Here is a 15669-nt window from a genome sequence, read left to right as displayed (position 1 = left end):
TTCTCTGCCGATCGGTTTGGAGACCCGCACTCCTTCTCCTCCGTGTGCCGGCCGGGCACACGCACAGCGCCGGCTCTCCAAGACCCCCCCGGCACCCCAAGATTCCCGGCACTGGGGGTGACTCAAAGCTCCCACTCACCTCGCTGAGCCGTCAAGCACCCGCCGCTGTGTAACCGCACCAAGTCACCGGTCATGGGAGCAGCAGGAAGCAGAAGCCAAGGGCATCCCACGTCCAGAAATGCTCCTGGCACCCCCTCAGCTCCTTTCAGACCCTTTTCTTCTCTCTTTCCTGTGCTGTCGGGCAAGCTTAACATGGGAGTTCATTTTCCCATCTTTCCCATCAAAACTTGACGGGGGAAAGTGAGGCACGGGGTCTGGGCTCCTTGCTGGGTGGATGCTGGGGGACAACAGGGAAAATATGGAGCCGCTCAGAAGGGGAAGTCCTGGAGCTTGTGCAGCAGCACGCGACTGTCCCGAGAGAGACCCAAAGGGAAGCAAAAATCCACAGGGGAATTTTGTCTGTGTTTCTGAGGAATCGAGGTGATTTTCCAGAGCAGCTGTGGAGGAGGAACAACCTCTGCTGAAGTGGCTGGTGAGGCTGCAAGAGGAAAACGTGGCTGTGGAGTCCCAGGAAAGGAAAGCAGAGCTGGGAGTGCTGCTGCCTTTTTCCAATCATCCCAGCTGCTCTAATAAAGATATTGCTTCTCCCCATGGCCCTTCCCCTTCTAGTCGTGCCTCACGGAAAGGCATCTCTCAGCAAGGCAGGGAGATAAGTGGTGCAGAGACCTGAGACTTCCCACCAGCGACCTTCAACAGCGCTGCTCTGCTCAGGAGGGAAGATAAAGCCCAGATGGTTTTAGTGCTGCTTTGAATCCTTTTTTATAGCCTGAAAGTGAAAGTCTGGAGGTGACAGGGAAAACCCTCGGTGAACTGAAAACCTCTGACACAAGCAGAAAATTGCCAAGTCCTGAGCAGCTGTGCAGGGAACTGGGGGCCTCTACGGGCAGGGAGTGGACTACAACCTATGGCAGAGGTCAGGGACAGCAGGATTTCTGCGATGGGGACCTCTAAAATGGTCGCCAGTGCCTTGAGTGCTAGAATACACACATGGCTGTGGAGCAGAGCAGGGGGATGAAGAAACTGGAGGAAAGGGACAGAGATAAGGAGAGCAAATCCTTAACGCCGGTATTTGCTGCGACATGGTGAGGACAGCGGCACTGCCAGGGTGGTCCTGTGAGCCTGGAAGGCCAGCCAAGAGCAGAAGTCAGACTGGAGGCTTGTTCCCACTCAGCTCCTTCCATCCCTCTGCACTGAGACCCTCCCACACTTGGCTGTGGCCCAAGGATATGGCTGGAAGGTCAGGAGAGCAACCAGGACTTGCAGCCTGGTCCCCTGCAGCATCTCCTACCCACTCAGGACCAGCTATGTCCTGCCACCAACCCTCTTTGTGGGGCTTGTGTTGTCCACCTTATCCACCAACTTCTGCCCGTTCCCTGCCAGATGCTCCCAGAATCCCAAATCCTTTGCCTCCAAAATGTGATCAAAAATTCAACGTTGTGCAGCCACTTTCAGCACTACATTCCTGCGTTTCCCACAGATGAGTATGTCCGTGTGCACATCCCTGCGTACATCCATACATTCATCCCGGGATGTGCACTTCCCCTGCATCCTCCAACGCGTGTCCTCATCTCTCCCCCCATTCCCCCCTCGCTCTTCCCGGCGCTGCCTGACCCTCAGTCCCGGTGCCCGGAGCTGTGATCTGCCGCGGGCTTTGGGCCGAGCCAGGAGCTCCCAGCTCCGGGGCCGAGCTCCGGAGCGCTTTTCCAACTCCTCCCTCCCGGCCGCGGCCGCGGGGATGGGCGGTGGCGGAGGCGGGCGGGAGCAGCGCTCCGCCCGCGGGGCCGGGGCGGGCCGGGGCGGTGTGAGCCGAGGACAAAGGTGACCGTGCGGGAGCGGGGCCCCAAAGCCCCCTCACACCATCCGACCCCGGATCCAGCGCTCCCGCGGCCACCACGGCCACGAGCGTGTCCTTGATGCTGGTGACCGCCGCAGACCGAAGGTAGAGTCCAGGTGGGTGGGAAGCCTGGCACGGCGAGGCCACCAGCGATTAGGGGACAAGAGGAGCGGTGGCCTTGCCCGGGTGGCGGGGTTCGTGGCCACGGTTCTCTGGAGCGGCAGCCGGATCCACGGCGTCGGCCAAAACCCTCCCTGTGCGCCGTGGGGAGGAGCGGCGCGACACGGAAAACACGGCGCCGGCGGAAAGGTCACCTGTGCCAGGTGAGGTGGGGCACCGGATAAGCCCTGCCTGGGGCTCCTCCGTGGGAAAACACTTTGCTGGGGAGGGGAACCTCGTCTCCAGTGAGCCCTGGGGAGCCACAACCCACCCGGCATCTGCTGGACTCAGCACCTTGTCTGGGAGCGGGCTTATCCCAACTATCCCGGAGTTGTTTATTCACCGGTTCCATTTCCTGGGCACCAGCGCTGCTGCCAGCAGGAACAAAAAGCCGATGGTTCATTTCCATGCAATTAAGGCGCCGCGCTGAGCACCCTCTGTCCCCGCAGGGCGCGGAGCCATGAAGCTGAACGAGCGGAGCTTGGCCTTCTACGCCACCTGCGACTCCCCGGCCGACAACGCCGGCTTCCTCTACAAGCGTGGCGAGCGGCACACGGCCTATCATCGCCGCTGGTTCGTGCTCAAGGGCAACATGCTCTTCTACTTCGAGGAACGGGACAGCCGGGAGCCGGTGGGCGTCATCGTGCTGGAGGGCTGCAACGTGGAGCTCTGCGATTCAGCCGAGGGGTTCACCTTCGCCATCCGCTTCGGTGGCACCAAGTCCCGCACCTACGTGCTGGCAGCGGAGAGCCAGGCGGCCATGGAGTCATGGGTGAAGTCGCTGTCCCGAGCCAGCTTTGACTACATGCGGCTGGTGGTGCGGGAGCTGGAGAAGCAGCTGCAGGAAATGCGCCAGGGTCTGGGTGGGGGATGTGGGGGCTCCCAGGAGCCTCCCGGCCCCTGGAAGCCGAAGCCGTCGGGGCTGGAGCAGTCCCGGGAGCGGCTGCCAGCTCTGCCTGCCATCCTGCCGAAGGAGAACAGCTGTGCGGTGTGGAACAACGTGCTGGGAGCGGACCAGGCACGCGACACCTCTGGCTGTGGTGGGCACGAGGAGGAGGAGAACCCGCGGCCGCCGCCGCTGCCGCCGCGCAGGCGGGTGTCGAACGGCGAGGCTGCGAGCGCCGGGGCGGCTGTGGCGGAGAGCCCGTCCACCTTCTGCCGGCTCCACGAGCAGTACAGCCGGGAGATGGCCCGGCTGCGGCAGGACTGGCAGCAGAGGCAGCGTGGCCCCCGGCCCTGAGTGGTGGCCGAGGCCTGGGAACCTAGCAGGAACAGGGGCAGGGTGGATGTGGTCATCCTTGGTGCTGGCCCAGTCCCCTCCTCACCCCAGGGTGTGCAGACCTGGCCAAGGTGGTGATGGACACCTGCTGGTGGTGCCACCGAGGGCTCAGCACCAAGGGATGCCAGTGCTGCTCTGTGATGGTGAAATGGGCACCACAAGGCTGCACCCTCCATCCGTGCCCCCATGTGGGTGTGGGGTGCTCCATTCAGCACAAGCGAACTACAAACTGCTCACTCACTGAGGCTTCCTGGGAATCGACCGCTGCTCTGGCTCTGCTGGGGCCTCTTGATGCTCTTACAGTGGGATCATGCATTGGCAACTCTTGGAGGAGGATTTTGATGGGATCTCGCCTGCCTGAGTGCCTGTGTGGGTGTTCCACAATGGAGAGCCTGCTACCGACTTCCCCTCCTGGCCTGGCACAAGGCTGAGGTCGGCTGAGCTCTGACAGATCCCTCTGCTCCAGCAGGATGTGGTTTGTAATGAAAATATCAGTGACTGCAGCCCTTCCTTAACATCAGCAGCAGCTCTGCACGCCTCGGGGAGCTGGTGACACCCAGCTCCGGGCATTACACAGGGAGCAATTGCTGCTTGCAGCCTGGATGGTGAATTTGGGGGGGATCAGACCCGGGGGGAATGCAGCAGCTGTGGGCACTGCCTTACTGGTGGATATTTTGGGACAGCACGTCATCCCCGTGCCAGCTCACTAAGGGGAAGCATCGCTTGTGGTGGCAAATGGGAACATGTGTGTCAGCAGCAGAGCGTGAGGAATGATTCGTGTGCCAAACCGAAGCAAAGCTGGTGTCTCATGCCTGTGTTTGTCTCTTATTTCCCCAACAGACACTCAAGCTGCTGGTCCAGAGGTGGGGTGACCCACCCCAGAGCAGAGGGAGCACTCAGGGTGCCCTGGCTTAGGGCCGGGTGGCTCCAGCTCCCTTTGCTCCTTTGGGATAGGCACAAGATTTTTCCACAATAAAAGTTGTTTCAGAAATTCCCTCCCATCCATGGTCCTTGTTTGTGCCCTTAAGCCCATGGGGAGGGGGGTCCAGGTGGGAATACTTGATTTTAGTCCTCCTCCTGTCCCCACCACATCTGTGGGGTTGGTCAGGAACTGTCACGTGAGGGGGACGTGGTCAATGCCAGGGTCTTGCAGAGCCCCAGGTCTGCTTGCAGGGATGGGATAAGATGGGATAGTGTCACCCTGGCAGCATCAGGACACCCAGTGCCAGGGTGGTCCCATGGCAGGGACGGATCTTAACTGGGACAAAATATCTGTCCCCTTATCAGGACCAGTGTTGGTGCTACACAGGGACCAGGGACTCTGCCCTTGTGAAGGTGGCCAGCACGTCCCCATGTCCCTGCCCACACATGCCACCTGCATGAATGTCTCCAGCTTCTCTTTAACATGGGGCCTTGCAGGGGCTGGGCAATCACTTCTTAGGGAAACCGAGGCATGAAGCCAGCCAGGGTCACCCGCTCACTGAGAGCCCTGCAGAGTGTGGAGCCTGCTCCTGGCCAGGCACAGCATCCCCCTGTGGAATTTGGCATTTGGAGCAGTGCCAAGGGCAGCCGGGGTGCAGCTGCACCCGGAGCACCCAGATGGTTCACGCGGCTCCGTCCTTTGCTGCAGGGGAAGATTCCGGTTTCCATGGCAGCTGGCCCAGCTTCTCCAGACGCTCAGATATCCATTAAAAATAAGTCCTTCTCAACATGTTAGCTGACAAACAAGCTTTAACAGATATGCAACATATGGATTTATTAATTTATCAGACGCAAACAGCCCTGCCTCGTGTCAGAAGCTGCCGGCTCGCCCAGCGATGGTCGGCTCTGAACAAGAGCCGTGCTGGGCAACCTCGTCTAGGGGAAGGTGTCCCTGCCCATGGCAGAGGGTTGGAATAAGATGATCCTTAAGGTCTCTTCTAACCCCAACCATTCCATGAAACGATGGTTTTATGATAAAGCAAGCTGAAACTCACTCTGGAGCATGCTGAGCTACCCCAGGGAGGGGAGCAAACCTGCAGCAGGGATGAACACAGGAATTTTGTGGGGCAGGATCACACCCTGAGCTGGACTAACCCCATTTAACACCCTTTTTTTTATCCCAGTCACTGGGATAACGAGAGCTCTTGCCACAACCCCAAAGCAAAGCTGTGACTTCTGAGGGTGCCAACACCGGGTACCGGGTGAGTGTGAGAGGAGTTCCCATTCCACCGCCTCCGCACAAAACACACCTCAAGGCCAGAGTCGTATCCAACTTCTGTATTTAGTGGCTCTTTACAGAACTTGTTCCTTCCAAAATTGTTAAACAAAGTTCATCGATCTCATATAAACTTTTGAAGTACAGAACATGAGCCTAACAAAAATGTGATCGGTGTGTCCCGTTGGCTTTCATACAACAGGATTGCCGTGCTCAGGACTATCCTAAGTGCTTCCTCAAATCCCATTCCACTAAAGCTCCCTCTAGCACACAACGGAGAAGGCAGTCAGTGGTCACACCTCCACCTTCCACAGCGTGGTGGCAGGGAAAGAGCGGCCATGGGCACCCTGCAGCTCGCCAGGGCACGGGAGGCAGGCAAGGAGAACCATGCCCTTGCCCAGCATTGCTCATCCACTCCCAACCCGAGTATAAAAATACCTTCTATTCTGATAAAAATGTCTGCAGTGGAAAATCAGTCAATGCATAGCCTGGGAGCCTGGCAGGGAGCCCTCCTGGGCCCTGGTGGGTGATGGCTGATGCTGTGTGGGCAGGGGACAGGGCAGAGCAGCCCAGCGAGGGACACTCCACATCGTTTAAAGGCATTTTGTTAGCAGAGGCCGGCTGGAGGTGGTGGGGTCAGGGAGGTGACAGGGAGTGCACCGGGGTGGTGCCACCACCGAGCTCCTGCATCTGCACAGGATCAGCCCAGGAAAGCCAAAGCCCAGTGGTGCTTTGCCCAGCTCAGGGCTGAGCTTGCCCAATTCAGGCAGGAGTCTGATACAACATCCCAGGGCTCATCCTGGCATCACCAGCAGCCACCACCTGGGGACACGGCTGCGGGAATGGGATGCTCCTCCTGCCTGGGCTCTCTCCCTAAAAAGTGCTTCAGCTTCAAGAGCTGGCTGTGATGCTGGAGCAGTCCCAAGCAGGGCTCAGCCTGCGATTGGGTGGCTCACGATTTTTGGGTGCTCACCTCAGGGGCAAAGCTCAGAGGCTCCATCTTTTCCTTCCCCAAAAGGACAGGGAACAGGGATGCCATGGATGTCCATGCCCAGCGAGCTGGTACCATCCTCAAGCATCACACCCAGGTACATCTTCCCATCCCACTCCCAAAATCCCAAGCTCAGGTTGCTTTCTTTGCTTTTGCCTCGTTTTCTCTCTTCCTTTGGGAGCTGGCACGAGCCACACCATGCCAGGTGGGAGCTGGCACCGGCTGCCGGCTGGAGGAAGCGCGAGGGACGGCGTTGGGACCATGCTACATCTTGTTCCAGAAGGCTATTGCAGACATTTCTACAACATACACAACCGCACGGGACATTCTGTGTTACAAAGGCTTCCAAAAACATAAACCACCAGAACTAAATACATACTCGATGGCGTCGGGGGGTCGCTTTAGAGTCTTCAGGGACTAGGATGCAGTTTCTGGCTGGGGCAGAAGCGATGCAGTGTCTTACAGACGGGTGGAAACTGCAAAAGTTTCTTAAATTTGGTCAGTCTCATAGTGCTTCTTGATGGCTTTGCTCAAAAAGTCTTTTCTGTGGGTTGGGTTTTTTTTTGTTTATTTGTTTTTAATCTCATCCAGTGGCAAACTACAAGACTTCAGTGTACATTTAATGACACAACTGCTACATCATCTTGATTTTATAGCTATCTTTTAATATCAAAGCAGCTTAAGCTGTTAATAAATTCCAAAGTATCCTTTTATTAAAATATCTAAAAGAGGTCTATAAATATTTTTTGATTTTTTTTTCTGTTTGTTTTTCTTTTCTAAAATTGTTCCCAGTTTTTCACATTTAAAACAAAGCCGGAGGTGGGGGGGGGGGGAAGGGCGGCTCCATAGGGGGGTCCCCCCTTTTCCATGGACGTTCCTCTTCCGTGGCGCTGGCCACTCGTCACCTCTCGGTGCACACTGCATTTATCAAAATATATATGTATGTGTGGGGGTGTATATATGTATTTAGGGCAGCGGGGGGGCTCAGAACTCCCACTCGAGGGCCTCCTCGCGGTTGGCAGCCCGCTCCAGGCGGTGGATGATGTTGTTGAGGTTGGCCATCTTCTCGTGGCGCCGCTGGACGCTGGTGCTGAGCCGGGGGCCGGGAGCCGGTGGAAGCGCTGGCGAGACCGGCCCGGCAGAGGATGGTCCTGGTGAGGCTGAGCCGGTGAGGCCGGGCGAGGAAGCTGCCGAGGGTGATGTTGGGGACACCTCCAAGCTGCAACGGGATGACCCCGCAGAGGACTGGGAGCTGTCGGGGTGTGGCGGTGGCGGCGGTGGGGGTCCCCCGGCGGTGGCACCGGCGCGGCCTCCCCGCCGCGGGAGGCTGCCGGTGCTGGGGGCCGCGGGGTGGGGGGCTGCCCCCCTCTCCTCCTGGGGAGGTCCGGTCCCTTCGGCCGCTCCAGCCGGGCTGCGTGAGTCCCGCCGGCGGCTCCAGCCGCCCAGATCCCCCTGCTCCTCCTTCACCTTCAAGGGCACAGCGGCACAGGGGGGCTCGCCCCCCACGAACACGGGTTTGTGATCCTCGGCGTCTGAGTCGGGGCTGTGGGGGTCCCGGCGCCCGGGGATGGCCGTCCCGCCACTCTGCTCCGGGTCCGTGTCATTGTCCTGCGCTCCCTCCACCAGCATCTCCCGGCGCATCCGTGACCTGTGGGACACAAGCACGGAGGGGTGGCAACAACCACCCATTGCCCCATGCCATGGCCACTGCACGTCTCCAGCCAGAAAAATGGGACAAGAGTCCACTATGGTACCACCCAGGGATGAAACCTGTGCTGCTCCCCAGGGCTGGGCCGCTGTGGGGATGGATCCCATGTTCCAGCAACCTCTGTAAGGCTTTCTCTCCCCCATTGTGGAGCTCCCACTCCGGGGTGAGCAGGTGGACGAGAGCATGGAAACCTCCTTCGGTGCTCAACATGCCTTGGTCAAGGTAGCCAACACCACCCACCAGCCTGGGGTGCACCTGGGGACCTCCAGTGGCTGTGCACCTCCCATGTAGGGAAGAGCGACCAGGAAGACTGGAAGGGGAACAGCGACACCCCCCCCATGGCACAGCACCATCAGTCCCCCAAAGCCTGGGAGTTACAAGTCGTAAGTACCTGTAGTTGTGGAACCAGTTGATGACGGTGTTGGTCTTGAGGTTGAGCTGGAAGGAGAGCAGCTCGATGGTCTGCTGGGAGGGGTATGGCTCCAGCTGGTAGGCTTTCTTTAGGGCTTCCTTCTCCTCCGGCGCCAGCACCACCCGCGGCTTCTTGATCTGCAGCAGGCTGAGGTCCTGCGGCGGCACGCTGGGGCTGGCGCACTCGGAGCGGGCGCTGGGGGACTCGCTGTCCGAGCTGGCGCTCATCAGCCCGTACCGGCGCTTCAGGTAGGCTGTGGGAGAGGACACCCAGCTGGCACCGCTTGCCCCCCAGCCCAGAACCCCCCTCGGCCAGCACCCCACTCCCAGCGGGGCCGTGTCACCCCGTCCCTCACCCTTCTTCTCCAGCTTCTTCATGTCGCGCAGCTTCTCCACGTTGTGGGGGTCGTTGAGCCAGAGCTGCATCCGGACGAAGGGCTCCCTCCCCTTCAGGCTCAGCTTGTGCCATGGCTTGGGCCTGGAGAGGAGATCGGACACCGAGCCCTGCGTCAGGCCCAGGATGCTCTCCCCAAACAGCCGCTGGCCTGGCAGAGGAGAAGCAGAGGTGGTTAGAGGGAGTAGAGCGGCGGGATGGGCACTGCAGTCCCCCTGCAGGGCAGGTGCACCCCATTTCCCAGCCAGCATCCTCCCGGAATTCCCTTGAGCACCCACAGAAAAACATCAGGGGGTGGGGAAAGATTGCATCTACAGGAATTGGGGTGCTGGATCCAGCAGCTCCCAAAAACCTGGGCCGAGAGAGGGTCCGTACCTAAATTGTTGTCCGTCAAGACCTCCTTGACCTTCTTGGTGATGGAGTAGGTGTCCAGCTCGGGGGACATGGCAACGATCTCCTGGATGCCCACGGGTCCCTGGCTGTTGGGATACGTCTTCCCACCCAGCGCAGGCGTCGAGCGGCTCTCGGGCTGCTGGTTTTCTTTGCTGCTCTCCAAGGCCAGGGTGAGGGGCTCCTGGCAGCCCTTCTCGTGCTCAGCAGGGCTGGGGGGCGGCGAGGGGGACGGCTGGGGCTCCACCGGGCTGGCTGTGTGACACCAGGGCAGAGGGGTCAGCAGGGATGGCAGGAGGGGACCATGTGGGGGCCCAGCAGGAGCAGGAGGGTCATTTGGGGGATGCCTGTGGCTTTGGCCTCTGGGGAGGGGGATTCCAGCCAAGCCTCTCCAGTGGCTGTGGCAAAGCGGGAGGTGGTGGTGGAATAATTAAAGAGAGAAAATGCTGCTCATATAATAAAAAAAAAATCCCGTTACTGCTTTATGTCAGGCATAAAGCCCAAGATTTTTGATGTGGCTTTCCTTTAATTTTTGTGTTAAATGAAAGGGGTTGGGGATGAAAGGGGCTTCCCAGGATCCGGGTGTTGGTGTTGGAGGTAGCAGGGACAGCTCTTCCCAGTGCTGGGGTGGGAGCAGGACAAACTCACCAGGATGCGGGGGATGGACACAGAAGCCATGGGGACACTGATGGCACATGGGGACCACGGGGACAGTGGTGTCACTTACCCTGGGAGGGTGTGGGCTGCTGGCTGATCCCCTGGCCCAGCTGGTCCGTCAGCCAGAGCTGCATGCGGATGAAGGGCTCCCGACCCTTCTGCGTCAGCTTGCTCCACGGTTTGGGCCGCGACAGCATGTCACTCACGCTGCCCTGGGACAGTCCCAGCACCTGGGCACCACGCAGGTGTCACCTGCCGAAGGTGGGGTGCACTCCCCCCGGTGCTGGGAAGCTGCCTGCCCTCCACCCCCATGTCAGGGGAGGAGAGCAGGATGCCACCCACTGCCACCCCTGCCCCACGGCATGTCTGGACCCTTTGTCCCCAGCCCTGATTGCTGATGGTGGGTCCTCTTGGGATACCCGGTGGGGTGGGAGGCTGGTCCCCGCAGGGTTCCGCTCAGGGGACTGGGCATTCTTGGTGGGAAGTGCCACTGACCAATTGGTGTTGGCCACTGGGAGACTGCTTGGGGCTGGGTCAGACCCTGAGGACTCAGAGTCCTCCAAGGGGAAAGAGACCAGGGAAAAGGAAGACTCTGGAAGGAGCTGGTGAAGGCCATCAATGAGCCCCAGGCTCTGGGTCACGGAGCAGAGGGGACAGCAGACCCCCCTTCTCCAGGCTGGTACCTTCTCTCCGAAGATCCTCTGGCAGATGCCGTTCTTGGCCAACTTCTCCTTGACCTGCCGGGTCAGCTCCAGCGTGTCCACCTCCCTGTACATGTACATCTCATACTGCTCCGGCGTCAGCGGCGGCACCGTTGGCTTCAGGGTCCGTGGCACGTACGTGGGGTAGTAGGACAGACGCCCACCAGCCGCTGGCTCCGTGCCGGCTCCCTCCGCCTTCATCTCCGACAGCCGGTGGGGCTCCTCATCTGCTGGCGGCAGCTCGTCCTCGTTGGTGCCGCCCTCGCTGGGCTCGCCCCGCGGCCAGCCCCGGCCGTTGGCCATGCTGGAGTAGCTCGAGGAGGAGGAGGACAGCGAAGGCGACACGGAGGTGTAGGGCCGGCTGAGCAGGCTTCGCTCTGACGCCCAGTGCTGGTCGAAGTAGGAGCCGGCGTCGCCGATCTCCGACTTCACCTTCCGGATGATGCTCTGGACAAAGGCAGCAGGGGAGAGCACGGCCAGGGGCGTCTGGGGGGGGCCAGGGCTGGCCCCACTGCCCTCCTCCTGCTTGACATAGGCGGGGGTGATGTTCTGGCTGACGGTGGCCAGAGTGGAGCGCTCGGCCGGCGCCGCGTCCCCCCCGCGCCCGCTGGCCCCCGACTCCATGTCCAGCAGCGCCTGCTGCTGCGCCTGCATCTCCCGCCGCGCCTGCTCCAGGATGCTCTTGATGGCGTCCTCCGAGCTGCTGCCTCCTGCCCCGTTGGCCACTGCCTGCGAAGCTGACGGCGTTCTGGGCTCCCCTGCAGAGAAAAGGGGTGAGGGAGTCCCGAGGAGCAGCACGCCTCGTTTACTGTGTGACCGTAATTCAGTGTGGGAGAAAAGGGGTTTATCCCACTCTGGTTTGTACCAGGAGCACCCACAATGCAAAAGCTTCAACACCCCCACTCAAAGCCAACTTCTTTTTTGATGATTGCAAAATAAACCCCATTACCAACAACACGATAGACAAACATGTTTGTTTTCCCTGTCTGTTTTTCCACCGTTCCCGTCTAATTTAATTCTCTGGGATTCTGCTTTCTCAGCAGACTACCTGTTTTAATGTATTTCATTTCTTGTAATTGACTGCGAGAGCAGCTGCTTTAATGATTCCTTGTGCCAGATGGATCCTGAATCCTCATTAAGCATCTGGTTTGGGGCAGGGGGGAGGAAAAGAATGCTTCCAAAGTTTTGGAAAGGCCAGATCAGAACTTCGCTGCACGGGGACTCTTCCATCCCATATGGTACTTCTTTCCAACATGCCCCAAAAAATTCTCCATGGATGTCAGTGGGTGAAATACCCCCAAAAAAGCCCATTTTTGGGATGGGACCCACAGCCACAGAACACCCAGCCACTGGCACCCCTTTGGCTGCTGCTACCACAGGGCAGAGCAGGGACTCAGGCACCTCTGGTGACACCCACTCTCATGCTGGCACCTACCTCCCTTCTGCGACTCAATCTCCTTCTTCGCCTGCTCCAGGATGCTTTTGATGGCGTCGTCAGAGCCGGTCTCTGGTGTCCTGATCCGCGGCGTGATGCTACCTGATCAAAGAGGCAGGATAACAGCTTTGTCACCAGCGCTGGTTTTACAAGCTCTGCTTGTGTGTCAGGAAGTATTTACTGCTCCTCATGTTCGGTTATTTTTAGGGATGCTGGTTTGAAGACGAATGTCACTCCCGATTAGTCACTACCAGAGCGCAGGGAGCCCTGGTAGCCCTGGCTGCCAGCTCCAGCATCTCCCAGCACTTTGCTCGCCCCATCCAAGGGCAGCTGCTCCCCACCAGGAGCAGAGACACAGGCACAGGGACCATGTCCCCATCCCCGGCACTGTGCTCTCCTGGCTGTGCAGGAGAAGCGTTAATGATGGATCAGATCCAGGGGATAAATCAGAGCCCTCCAGGCTGGAACCAGCAGGAGCATGGACCATGGATGTGCATTGTCCAGTCCTGGTGTCACCACAGGGACTGGAGTGACCAGCTGCCACTGCTGAGGTCCCCAGAGATGGGAGTCACCATTCAGTGGCAGTGCCAACACTGCGCCGAGGTTCCACAGCACTAAAACTTCATTATTTTAACGAAATATTCCCGAGCACATTGATTCATACGGCACAGAACAGCCTGATGAATAATTAAATGGCACTTGTCAGAATAAAGGAGTAAAGCACGTCCAGGGATGCAGCTTCCACAGCAATGGGTTGTTGTTAATTGCTGCTGTTTGCCGGGGCTCATCCCACCCGGCAGCTGGCTCCGTCCCACCAGGGAAAATCCCACCAGGGAAAAGTGCCATGGGCAGGACCAGTGTCCCAACCCATCTCACCAGCACATCAGGGTCTGGTGAGCCCCCCTGCCGTGGCATGGGACATCCTGGAGTGCTGCCAGGGTGAACTGGGGTGCACTGGGAGGGGATTCCACAGCACCACTTGCACCATCCTGGGACAGGACCCGTTGGCCGGGGCCACCCCAACCACTCACCTCTCTGGCGCACCTGGATAGTCCTCAGGGCCAGCACGTTCTGCTCATCGGAGAGGAACTGCTTCATCTTGATGAACGGCTCCTTGCCCTTCACCGTCAGCTTGTGCCAGGGCTTGGGCCGCGCCAGGATCTCGCTGACGGAGCCCTGTGACAGCCCCAGCACATAGTGCCCGAAGACCCTCTGCCCGATGTTGTGCTTCAGCAGCTGCTCCTTCACCTGGAAGGCGATTTCGGCCGTGTCCAGCTGCTCCTCCTCGGCGGAGCTGCCGGCGCTGCCCTCGGAGGGCTCGCCGGGCGGGCTGGTGGCACTGGCGGCCGGCGCAGGGACGGGGTGCTGGGTGCTGCTTTTGGCCCCAAAGAAGGAGGAGGGGAAGGGTGGTCCCCCGCTGCTGCTGTCACTCTTGTAGCTGGGCAGCGGGAGGTGTGGGGCCTTGGTGTCCCCTGAAAGCCGCTCACCCCCCGGAAAGGGGGACAGCGAGAAAGTCCGGGGACCGTCAGGGGCCACGCCGGGGCCAGGCAGTGGTGGGAGTGGAGTGGGGGACGCAGGGTCATCGGCCGGGGCGTGATGAGGGGATGGGTACGGCTGCTCCATGCCCAGAGGATCCTTCCCCGACTCGTCTTCAGAGTGATCCTCCTCTAGAGATGAAGGAGAGAGAGGGAGACACACTAGAGTCCCCCTGGCCATGGCTCTGGCATAGCCCCGCAGCCAAACAGCTCCTGCCTCAGTTTCCCCAGCTGACATTCCACCCCCTGTCCTTCCCCCACCCCACCACAGTCAGAGCAGGATCTGTCCATGCCACCCACACTCCCACGGATGTTCCCAGCAGGATGCCACAGAATCCAAGGTCCCTACCAGTGTTGGCCAGCAGGCTGGGCTTCTCCAGCAGGTATTTCTGGGAGGGGTAGAAAGCCTCCTTCCCCAGCAGCAGGGCCTCCTCCGCCTTCGAGATGCTCTGCAAGGAGCCAAGCCGAGATGGGGACAGGCGGCGGAGGCACCGGCGGCAGGGCTGGCACAGCCCGGCCAGCGCCTCGGAACGCACTGCGGCACTTGCCTGGGGGAGGCTGCAGCCGGCAGAGGCCACCTTCATCGCCTTCAGGATGCTGGGAGAGAGACAAGGGGGTGACACGGTCGTGGCCGAATGTCACAGCTGTGGGAGTGTGCTGTGCGCGCCAGCGGCACCTGGCCAGCCAGGATAGCGGCAAGGAGCCACCAGCCGTGGGTGCTGGCCAAGCCATACCTCAGCTCTGTTTTGATCTCCTCGTAGTCTGCCTGTGCCTGCAGCTTCTCCTCCAGCTTCTGTGGAGCAGAGGAGGGCAGTTCTCACAGCTGGCTCCCAGTGGACACCCGGCACGGCCGGACCCTCATCCCCCATCCCCAACATGCCCCAAGCCCCAGTGGGCACACCTCGATGGCCTCGTTCTTGGCAGCCAGCTGCCCCTCCAGCTCGGCGATCTGGTTGGCAGAGGACTCCTCCAGCTCCTGCAGCGAGCTCTGGAGGTGCTGAACGTCCTTCAGGAGCCGCAGGATCTCCCGGTCCTTGGCAGCCAGAGCTGCCTCCAACCTTGACCCTGAGCACATGGAATAGTTCACTTTGTCCTGCCAGGAGAGGGGACACTGTCAGCTCCCGGCCGCCCAACATGGGGACAAGGGCCACCCTCCCCACCAGACATGTCCCCATAGGAAGCAGGTGAGCCCAGGGCTCAGCCCAGTGCAAGGGGGACCCTGGTGACGGAGCCCTGGAGAGGGACAGATCTTCCTGCTGCCCTTAAAGGTCTCCCAGGTGCATTTCGGTGCTGTGGGGGTGCATGTCCCCTTCTCCGTGGGAGGCTGAAGGGCACAGCCAGAGCCACCACTTCAGGGTGGAAACACTCCTCAGGAATTTTGGGCTTGCTCCCCAACATGGTGGGTGCTCCTGAACACAGAAATGTGCTCCTGCATCAGTGGGGTGCTCTCAAGTGCAATGGGACATTCCTGGCTGTGACAGATGCTGCTAGACATAATGGAGTGCTCCTGGCCCTGAGGGGTGCTCCTGGCCCCAGGGATGCTCTCACCCCCGTGGTGCCCGTCGGGGAGCAGCAGGCCAGGCGCAGGGAGCTGTTGACAGCCGCCAGCTGCTCCCGCAAACTCTCCACTTCCCTCTGTGCCGCCTCCGCCCGCTGCAAGAGAAAAAACAGGAAAACAGGAACAGACTGGGCACTGTGGGTCATCCCACCCCACACGGGGTCCAGGATCTGCCCCAATCCGTGCCTCTCCTGAGCATCCTGCTCTGGCATCAGAAGCCCAGCCCAGGTGTTTAAGCTCCCTCTATGTATTTAAGGTCCCCGTGTCCTAACACAGTTCCCGATCCTGATCCCTGGGCAC

The 15669-nt window shown here is 59.9% G+C and overlaps 2 protein-coding genes across 10 annotated transcripts in view; one reads left to right on the top strand and one right to left on the bottom strand.

Moving 5' to 3' along the window:
- The first annotated feature begins 1916 nt into the window (after nt 1-1916).
- On the top strand, nt 1917-4201 carry PHETA1 (PH domain containing endocytic trafficking adaptor 1). 3 transcript variants are annotated; one of them, XM_069031111.1, is made up of 2 exons: nt 1917-2059; nt 2563-4201. In XM_069031111.1, exon 2 carries the CDS (start codon nt 2574-2576, stop codon nt 3351-3353), a length of 780 nt encoding a protein of 259 aa, XP_068887212.1. In that variant the 5' UTR covers nt 1917-2059; nt 2563-2573; the 3' UTR covers nt 3354-4201. The 3 variants fall into 3 exon arrangements, with proteins under 3 accessions (XP_068887212.1, XP_068887213.1, XP_068887210.1); XM_069031112.1 differs by having other exon boundaries at nt 1917-2070; XM_069031109.1 differs by having other exon boundaries at nt 1917-2277.
- A 1422-nt stretch (nt 4202-5623) lies between these two features.
- CUX2 (cut like homeobox 2) overlaps nt 5624-15669 on the bottom strand; it is a 64276-nt gene continuing 54230 nt past the window's right edge. For 5 of the 7 annotated variants that reach the window (XM_069030741.1, XM_069030736.1, XM_069030742.1 and 2 more), the window contains 12 exons: nt 15360-15464; nt 14713-14904; nt 14546-14604; nt 14161-14408; nt 13308-13943; nt 12277-12378; nt 10824-11599; nt 10211-10370; nt 9469-9738; nt 9056-9244; nt 8680-8953; nt 5624-8228 (listed from right to left, as the gene is read on the bottom strand). In XM_069030741.1, coding sequence (XP_068886842.1) covers nt 7565-8228; nt 8680-8953; nt 9056-9244; nt 9469-9738; nt 10211-10370; nt 10824-11599; nt 12277-12378; nt 13308-13943; nt 14161-14408; nt 14546-14604; nt 14713-14904; nt 15360-15464 — 3675 coding nt within the window. In that variant the 3' untranslated portion in view covers nt 5624-7564. The remainder of the gene's footprint in view (nt 8229-8679; nt 8954-9055; nt 9245-9468; nt 9739-10210; nt 10371-10823; nt 11600-12276; nt 12379-13307; nt 13944-14160; nt 14409-14545; nt 14605-14712; nt 14905-15359; nt 15465-15669) is intronic. The other 2 variants (XM_069030740.1, XM_069030738.1) reach the window with 1 other exon arrangement.

The sequence above is a fragment of the Aphelocoma coerulescens genome, chromosome 15, assembly GCF_041296385.1.
Source record: "Aphelocoma coerulescens isolate FSJ_1873_10779 chromosome 15, UR_Acoe_1.0, whole genome shotgun sequence".
Classification (NCBI taxonomy): domain Eukaryota; kingdom Metazoa; phylum Chordata; class Aves; order Passeriformes; family Corvidae; genus Aphelocoma; species Aphelocoma coerulescens.
The sequence above is the reverse complement of the archived record's forward strand: the minus strand, read 5'-3'. Positions and strand labels throughout refer to the sequence as shown.